This window comes from Mauremys mutica, chromosome 17, assembly GCF_020497125.1.
Source record: "Mauremys mutica isolate MM-2020 ecotype Southern chromosome 17, ASM2049712v1, whole genome shotgun sequence".
Classification (NCBI taxonomy): domain Eukaryota; kingdom Metazoa; phylum Chordata; order Testudines; family Geoemydidae; genus Mauremys; species Mauremys mutica.
This window is the reverse complement of record NC_059088.1, coordinates 15,025,754-15,035,475: the sequence shown is the minus strand read 5'-3', so window position 1 is coordinate 15,035,475 and position 9,722 is coordinate 15,025,754. Positions and strand designations below refer to the sequence as shown.

The following is a 9,722-nucleotide window of genomic DNA, read 5'->3' as shown; positions in this document are numbered from 1 at the left end:
GGGGGATCGTAACCCCGACAGGCGGGGGCGGCGCTGGGAAGAAGGGTCCTGCCGCCTAAAGCCTGAAGGCGTGTGGCCACCACCAGAGCAAGTGTCCGACTGCGGCATCTGCACTGCTAGGGCCTGGGCAGGGGCCTGGGACGTGTAAGGAACAAGCTGTGAACTGCCCTGACATCCCAGAGACGCTGGTTGCGATGTCCCCCTGGCACAGAGCAGGGTGACGGGTTTTCCTTTCACCTTCCCATTTTCCCCCTAATTTTTTTAATTTGTTGCCGTTTAATAAATTGTATTTGCTTTGGACTGTATGAAATGATCAGTGGGTCAGGGAGGTGCCCAGTGCAGGGAGAGCACCCCGGAGTGGGGACACCCAGGCCCCTGCCCTAAGTGACCACGACAAGGTTGGGGGGTCGAGCCCCCCAGGAATGCTGGGCCCAGCCTTGTCGGGGTTATGAGGACTCTGCCACACAGGAGATGCAAGGGGAGCCCTCAAAGGCAGGGAGGCCTCTGGGTAAAGGGAGTGGGAGCGAGGACTCAGATCCTTTCGTTAGCCCATCTCACCGGGATGGTGCATAAACCAGGAAAGTTCCCCACAATAGCAGGGCCATTTCCCCGCTGACACTGGTATCCTGACCCGGCCTGGCTCTGCGTGTTTATCCGTGTTTCTGCTCTCAGGTCTCTGATCTCCTGGTAACCAGACCCTGCCGCCTCACACTCGACACTGGGTTTGCCCTCTGGCCTGCCTCAGACTCTGACCTCCCGGTACGTGGCCCGGCCTGATTTCCCAACTCCTGCTTTGAGCACTAGGTCAGACTGCCCACGTCCTGATCATGCAGAGGAGCGGAGAGGGCCGTAAAAACGGCTGCCGAGTTGCAGGCCTGCCTCTGTCCCAATGCAGAAATGACCCTCTGACAGCTGCCGGCTGCGTGCTGGTTGCTGACTAGGAGCTTCCAAACATCGCTGTCCTGCTCCCCTCACCACGGGACTTGGACATGGACAGTGGCGGATTACTGCACAGGCCCCATGGCCCATCCCCAGGGGCCCAGGCCAATTTGTGGTACCTGAAAATTCCCCACTCCCCACCCCAGCTGCAGCCCAGAGGCTGAAGCTCTCGCTCCCTGCTGCGGCCACAGGACACAAAGCTTCTCCAGTCTCAGGACTGCAGTGGGGTGGGTGGGTGGTGGAAATCAGCAAGTGTGGGGTGTGGGGGGCAGACATGGGAAAGGGGCAGAAGAGGGTGGGGCCATAGGCGGGGCCATAGGCAGAAGGGGCGGAACCGCCGGCAGAAGAGGTGGGGTGGGGACAACTTCCTGGACCCAGAGCCCCCCCACTTGCTCTGGCCCAGGGCCCCAGGAGACCTTAATCTGCATCTGGACATTGATGTGAGTATGGAAGACACCTGGGCGTGATTTCTTTGAATGTGGAGACAGGGGCGACGGAAGCTCCCAAAAATGTTTGGGGGGAGGCCACTGGTGCCTGAACCATGTCCCCACCCTGACCCCACCCTTTCCTCTGAGCCCCAGCCCCCACACCACCTCTCCCCCTGAGCCATCATCCTCCCACTGCCCCTACCCCCTGAGGCCCCGTCCTCACACCACCTCTTCTCCCCAACCCCCCCCACCTCGCTCCTCTCCATCTCCTCCCCATGTCACTCACCCTTATGGCCAGTAAAAAATGGGAGGCCCCTTGACCCCACCTCTTCCACTGCCCCTGCGTGGAGATGCCATTGCACACCAGGGTCCACATGGTGCTTGGCAGGATGAGGGTCTTCATCCAAACACCGGGAAACCGAGGTGATAGGAAATTACCATCATGCTGTACCCTTCATCTGCCATCACAGACACTGAGAGAAATTGTCTCTTTGTCCACCTGTTTTGCCGTTGAGGAGTTATGGGAAACCCAAGCCCTCCACCAACTGAAATGGAGAAGGACCTTGTGGGAAGGATCCCAGCATTACGAGACCCAATGAAGACAAACAGAAAATGGAGAAACGGGAAAGGAGGAAAGAACGATGTGCAGCCCGACTCAATAATCCAGATCCGCCCCTTACACTGGGAACCCTCTGCCCCACTGTGATGAGATCTGTGGAGCCGAGATTGGTTTTACTGGCCACCTGCACATCCACCAACAGTAACTGCCTAGCATTTCATGGAAGACTATCCTGTCAGTTTTGCTGAATTGTTTAGCTGAAAAAATAAAAACTAAAAAAAATTCCAAGAAATCAAAATATTTTGTTTCAAAAATGTCCAAACAAAACATTTCCCAATTTTCACTTCCTAATCACTTTTTGTTCAGAAATATCCTTTAACTTTTATTTAAAAAAAATTAAAATGTTTAAAAATATTCAACATCCAAACGAAATATTTAGTTTCAGGTCAAATAAAATGTTTTGGTTGACCCCAAATGATTTTTTGTTCCAAAATTGCCAGTGAACAGAAAAATCCATTATCTGCCCAATTCTCGGTGTCAATTTTGATATTTTTGATGGGAAAAAAAGAAATGATCCTCTTGTTTTGGTGATGTGAAAACGATTCTTTTCAATAAGGTTCTAATATTTGTTTTGACTTGTTCTAGGCCTTTATGTGACATTAAAATATTAATTTAAATAATATATTTAATATTCTATATAGTCAATAGAATCATAGAACTGTAGGGATGGAAGAGACCTCAAACGTCACCGAATTATTTCTACATCATGTCCAGGCAGGATCCATCTATCTGCTCACCCAATCACCCATCCACCAACTCATCCATCCATCCACCCACCTACCCATCCCCCTGTATTCTATGCTATCCATAAAATCATAGAAATGTAGGGATGGAAGGGACCTTGAAAGATCATCTAGTGAAGTCCATGCCCCGTGCTGACACAGCATTCGGTACATTTAAACCATCCCTGACAGGTGTATGTCTAACTTGTTCTTAAACACCTCCAACAATGAAGATTTCACCAAAGTCAAAACTCAATGACTCAAGATGACAATGTTGACATGAAACATTTGTTTTTGCTTTTGTGAAATGTTTTATTAAAGGCAGAGTTATAATAGCACTTTAACACAGTACATCTCACGTTACTTATCCAGGATCAGATTAATGTTCAGAGAACCAGGCTAAAGATTCTGGTTTGATCCCTGGGCCCTCTTCTGCTGAGTGTGCTAGAAAAGGTGACACATTTCTAAATACCCTGTCCTGTTTCGGGTGCTTCTCTTGTGTATGTACTTGGCGTTAAAGGTTTCTAACATTATCACAGAATAATAGAACGGGAGGCTCAGACGGGACTGCAAGGGGCATCCAGTCTAACCCCCTGCCAAGATGCAGGAGTATAGAAATGACATGCTTTCATTATAGAAACGGAACATTTCAGCATGGACTGGGAGCTTTATTTTCCAACCAGGTGTGGTTTATGAGCATAAACTGCCTCACTCTTTGTCAATCTCTCCTGTCCCAGCTTCTTCTCTAGGATCGGTCAGTGCTTTTTCCACCCCTTGTCGCTAGTATCTCTTGCCTCAAGAGTTTAACATTTGCAAGTCTGGGCCCACTCAGAATTGTGAGATTGGCTTAAAAAAAAAATCACAACATGTGAAAAATAAAACAAAACCAGTAGGGTTTGTTTATTCACTGTTTTTAGAGCCTCTAAGGGTCGGTTTCCCAGCTTTCTTTCCCCAAAGCCTAGGTCTAGAAAGTGATTTCTGCCAACAAAAGCTCAGATTCTCTGAGTCACGTGACTCCAGGAGCTCAAGACTTTAAGAAACAAACCCACCCTCATGAGACGTGTCATAAAATCATGTGAGATTTGGGTCACTGAGTCTCGTGGGGATGTAAATGGCTACATGTAAATGCATCTATCTCAGACCAAAGAATGTCCACCAGACTTGGAGGATGGGGGACCCTCTCCATAGAAGCAGTGGCACTCAGAAAGATTTGGGGGCTGTGGTGGATAATCAGCTGAATATGAACTCCTGGGGCTTGTCTATGCCACAGGTGCCGTAGCTATGTTCCTGTAGCACCATATGACAAAGTTTGAACTCCATGAGACATCAGACTTGGTGACTTCAGAGCAGTTATAGCCGCTTATGCCACCCTTACTAATCCAAGAGACCCGATCAAAGACCTGTGCACTATTTATGGCATTTTAAAACCCGTCTCATAATTTTTAATCCAATCTTATGATTTTTAAACCCATCTCACAATCTCACGATTTTTACAGCAGTCTGGTGGCTTTCAAACTAATCCCATGATTCTAAACCAAATCTCCTGATTTTTAAACTCAACATCTTGATTTTTAAAGCAATCCTGTGAACTTCAGGCTGATTAGTGACTTTTAAGGCAATCTCACGATTTATTACAACAATCTCATGAATTTAACACTGATCTCATGATTTTTAAAGCAATCTCACAATCTTTAGGCTGATTCATGATTTTTAAACCCATCCCACATTTTTAACCTAGTCTCAGGATTTTGTCAGGCCTGACTCATAACCACTGGCTGCTTTTGGCTGGCCCACCGCAGTGCCACCATCCTAGTCCCACCCAGATCAGCACCCCCTGGGTGCCACGGTGAGATGAGGAGAGGTGTGGCTGGGACATGTGTTTGGTGGGTTATTGTGGCAGGCGTGACGCTCTGTGAGCTCTCAGTCTGATCCGATGCACTTCCTCCCTATTGTTCTCCTCACCCACTCGGCAGCTTTGCAGACATTGGCGTAGACCCCGGGCCGTCCCGGCAGGGCACAAACGGACATCCCCCAGGAGACCACACCCTGCAGCTGCCCATTGCAGACCAGTGGGCCTCCTGAATCCCCCTGCAGTGAGAGACAACACAGTGCCATCAGCAAAACACAGCCCTGCTCCCCAGGACCCACCCCACACACACAGAGCAGGGCCCACCCCCTCCAGCAGGGGACTGCAGGGACACCCCCCCACACACACCAACACTCATACCCTCCAGCAGGGGGTGACAGGGACACACACGGACACAGGAAGGGTTTAAAGAGCAGAAATGGTTTCAGGTGGTCCGAGCTTCCTACACCTGCGCTGGGGATCAGACAGGCCCAGGAGCTGGAAGAAGCCCAGTCTTTGGTGCGGCCGGAGGGCAGATCGGCTGCTCTTCCATGGGGCACGGAGGCTGGCTGGGGCCAGGGGCTGAGTGACGACGGCCCCTCAGTAGCAGGCTGAGAAGGGTTGGCAGGTCGTAGGGGATAAAGAGTATTGAGCTGTGTGAGCTCCGACACCTGGTACCTACCCCACTCTCTGGGATGCCCCCTTACCTGGCATGAGTCTATGCCACCCTGCTCCACGCCAGCGCAGAACATGTTCTCCGTGATTATGCCCCCGTAAGTGGCCTGGCACCTGTCCTGGCTGACGCAATAGATATCTGCACACCGCAGGAAGTCTGGGAACAGCCCTGGGCAATGACAGAAAAACAGGAGTTCATGAGCAGGGAACAAGGTGCAAGAGAAGAAAACTTGGTGTAAGACCCTCAACTGGTGTAAACTGGCACAGAGCCACTGATTCCAATGGAGCTACGGGCGATTGACCCCGGCTGGGATTTGGCCCCATTGACTCCAATGGAGCTACGGCCAATTGACCCCAGCTGGGATCTGGCCCCATTGACCCCAATGGAGTTACAGCCGATTGACCCCAGCTGGGATCTGGCCGCATTCCTTTTCCAAAAAGGGAAAATGTTGATGAGCAGAAAAGCCAGAAAAAAATCCTCATTTCAGGTCAAACATATCCTTTCATTTAAATCCAGTATTTTATATGATCTTATAATATTTCATTGTGATTTGAAGCACGTCTGTAACGTTTTAAAATTGTTTTGAAAACAAAAGGAAAGGAAATTTGAAAAGGAAATACTCTGAATAGGAAAAAAAAATCAAGCCATTGTGTCCCAGTGTTTTCAAATGCAAAGTTTTGACTATTTTCAGAATATTTTTTTTCTGAAATGAATGAAATTGCCCCGAATTTGTGGGACACTTTGGTGTTGTCGAAGTTGCGTTTTTCACTACAAATCATTTCTGTTGAAAAATTTCCCCCAGGAGAAGCCAAGAACCCTTGACAGTCCATTAACAAGGTCTCCTTAAAGGGCTTCCACCCCCTCATTAACCTGAGCCCAACCTCAACCTCCCTCTAAACCCCAGCACGCCATACTTTGAGGGGACCTGATAGTGCCCCATCCTGACACGATGCATGGTGTTCCAGGAGAGGGACAACTGGTAGACAGGTTGATTGTGTTCACGTAGGTGTTGAGTTGAGCTGGCGCATCCAACTCCAGAAGCATGAAGTCATTGTCAAAACGGCGAAGGTTGTACCCTGGATGCACAAAAAAGTTGCGGACTCTTCGTATCTGTTCTGTGGGTTCCTTCGCCCGTAGATTATAATCCCCCAGATGCACCTGCACGGTCCTGCATGGAGAGAGGACAAAGGAAGAGCTCAATGGGTGGCAATTCAAAGGTAATATCTAGCAAGCAACTAGAATTGGGCCAATAATGGATTTTTCAGTGATGGGGTAGTCTCCGAGATCTCATCAACTTGGTTCACCAAGAACTCAGTTTCACTCCAATCTCGTGTTTTTCTTGGCATACACTTAGACTCCTCAGAGCTGATCAGAATCATGTGTAAGGAGTGGGTACAGGGCAGATCACAGATCTGAAGAATACAAGTATTGGTTACTTTATATACAAGTTTAACCCTATTCTGATGCACGCGTCCTCCATTTTACATGCAATCACGCATTTTATAGTTTATCCGGTTATTTTCAGGCCCAAGTCCTGTACATATCATGCTTTGTTCTCATGCCACATGTGCACAGTATATTTTGTTAGTTTTCTCCCTGTCTGAATAGTCTCCTTCCACACATTCTTAGCCATTGTTGCTGATACTACTGTTTCTTGCACCTGGTTTTACAGAGCTGAAACGAACAATTTGGTAAAATCGTTCTGAATTTCTGGGACATTTTGATGTTATCAAAGCTGCAGTTTTCACCAAAGATCGTGAATTCCTTGTCTTTGGCTTTTGAATGAGGTGACCAGTTGTTCCAATAATATCAAGATTGTCCCAATATAAAAGGTTTGTGCAGCTCTACCTCCCTCCCTGAGCAAAAGTTTCCTGGTTTTTCCACACTTGCTAGCTGCTCATCCTTCGTTTGGGACCCACTTAACACAGTTATTTCTACTTTTGCCTTGTCCTGGATTACTGCGGCTCGCTCAGACCAGGTTAAACCAACGTGCGGGAGCCCTGAGAACCACAAAGAGTCAATCTGGGTCAAAGAATTTTCCAGTGAATCAAAAAGTCAGGGGAGAAAAGTTCATTTCGATCATGACGAGACATGACTGAAAGAAGAAGTCTTGGAGGGCTTTGCAGCTTGTCACATCACAGTGTGAGAGGGAACCCAGATTGGTAAAACAGAGGGCTCACTGGCACCCCAGTTCCAGTTTGCATCCCGGCGGGGGGGTCACCAGAGAGGGACTTGGGGTTTAGCCCTTGCGTGCACCAGCCCCATGGGGTGCACCGGGGCTCAGGGCTCCAGGCTTCAGCCACAGGGCCCCACCCCCCCTGAAACCAGTAGAGGGCTGCAGACCCTCCGGTTGAGAACCAAGACCATCAGACTGAGTCAAAGGAAAATATTTCCCGGTGCTCCGCTCCATTCCATCAGCTGCTAGAGCACCTGCACATGAGCTGCCCATGGGATGCTAAAGGGGCTGATGCTGGCGAGCCTGGGGGCGAGTTTCCCTCTGCACACGCCGCTGCGGAGAGCGATGCTGGCGTGCCGCGTCCGTGCTGGGGTGGGCACATCTATACAAGGATGTTGGAAAACTGCAGAGGGTGCAGAAAAGAGCCACAAAAATGATTTGAGGGCTGGAAAAAAATGGAGGATGGGGCTGGCTGGGGTTTAGAAGATGCAGAGGGAGATCTGGGTACGGATGGGGAACACCAAGGGAGAAGATAAGGACTAGGGGAGGAGGGATAGCTCAGTGGTTTGAGCATTGGCCTGCTAAACCCAGGGTTGTGAGTTCCTTTGGGGGAACTGGGGCCATTTGGGGAACTGGGGTAAAAATCTGGGGATTGGTCCTGCTTTGAGCAGGGGGTTGGACTAGATGACCCTCTGAGGTCCTTTCCAACCCTATGATTCTATGACGTGGGTTATTCCCATGCATCTCCCTCTCTCCCTCCACCCCCGCAGTGACTTACCTGATATTTCTGCCGCAGTGCGCAGCAGTTAGCACCCACTTCGGGTGTATCAGGCTCCCGCCACAGAAGATGCGGCCGTTCCTCAAGAGAGCCACCTGGTAGGGCCGAGAGCCAACGCGGCAGTCTCTCCCGCCAATGATCCGGTCTTCCTCTGACTCTGACTCTGCAATGGAGAGTGGCAAACAGCAGCTCAGGGCAGGGCAGGGGGCGAGGCGGAGCAATATGGATTGGCCCGTGGCAGGATGGATGACCATGAGCTGTTGCTCGCACGCGTTTGTGCAAAAGCCCAAGGTGATCCGAGGTTGTACCCGGCAAGGTATTTGCAGTAGTGATAGAGATGTATTCATAGGCAACATGTGGGGGGGGGCGTGGGGGGTCATGTGCCCCTCCCCTAGATTTCTGCTAGGAGGGAGGGAGGCTCTGTCATTCCCCGATGCGCCTGCCCCCTGGCACGCTCAGCCCCCCTCCCAGGCGGGGAGCGGAAAGGGCGGGACCAGCCGCTCCAGGTTGCTGCTCTGTGCAGCGCGTCGGCTGCCTGAGAAAGAGTCCAGCAGAGGAGGTGGCGGTTTCCACTCCCCACCTGGGCCTGGCTGTCAGGGACAGAGGGTGAGTGAACAGAGCCCCCACTTCCCCCGGCATGTTTCCGGCTCACTCGGCCTCTGTCCCTGGCAGCCTGGCCCAGGCAGGGAGAGGAAGCCACCGCCTCCTCAGCCAGCCACCACCCTGCACAGAGTAGCGACCCTGAGCAGCCACCTTCAGCCGCGTGAGAAGTGGCTCTGTCCTGCTCCCGGTCCGGACTCTGGGCTCGGCTGCCAGGCAGAGGGATCAAATGTGCCCCCAATATTTCCCATGAAACAAATTCTGGTGGGAGGGGAACCCCCTTTCAGCTTGATCCGAACCTTTTGGTTTTGACAGAATCATAGTGTCATAGATAGATGGGACTGGAAGGGATCTCCAGGGGTCATCGAGTCCAGCCCCCTGAGGCAGAACCCCCCAAAATACCTAGACCATCCCTGACAGGTGTTTGCGCAACCTGGTCTTAAAAACGTCCAACGACGGGGATTCCTTGGAAGCCGATTTCAGAGCTTAACTATCCTGAGAGTTGGGAAGTTTTTCCTAATATCGACCCTAAATCTGCCTTGCTGCAGATTAAGCCCATTGCCTCTTGTCCTACCTTCAGTGGACATGGAGAACAATCGATCACCGTCCTCTTTATAACAGCCCTTAACATGTGTGAAGACTGTTCTTAGGTCCGACCTCAGTCTTCCTTTCTCAGAACTAAACGTGCCCAGTTATCTTAACCTCTCCTCGCATGATGACTTCTCCCCAAACTGCCTTCCACCTCGAGAGTTGCTGACAATTTCTCCTAGTTGATGAGGAACCAGTCTAACATGCTCAGAACATCTGTGGATTGGGAGTCTATAATATATACTCACCATTGGCTTAGATTTGCTCATTCCTTGGGCAATTTCCCATGCCTATGTGTCCTTCATGAATGAAATTTAAGATTCTGTTTTTTCCCCCTGAGGATAAATGGA

General features: G+C 50.3%; 1 protein-coding gene across 1 annotated transcript in view; it reads right to left on the bottom strand.

Moving 5' to 3' along the window:
- Positions 1-3,038: 3,038 nt before the first annotated feature.
- LOC123351651 (trypsin-3-like) overlaps positions 3,039-9,722 on the bottom strand; it is a 47,644-nt gene continuing 40,960 nt past the window's right edge. Inside the window, exons 3-6 of the mRNA XM_044991145.1 lie at positions 8,185-8,347; positions 6,145-6,398; positions 5,262-5,398; positions 3,039-4,796 (exon numbers count right to left, since the gene is read on the bottom strand). Coding sequence (XP_044847080.1) covers positions 4,629-4,796; positions 5,262-5,398; positions 6,145-6,398; positions 8,185-8,347 — 722 coding nt within the window. The 3' untranslated portion in view covers positions 3,039-4,628. The remainder of the gene's footprint in view (positions 4,797-5,261; positions 5,399-6,144; positions 6,399-8,184; positions 8,348-9,722) is intronic.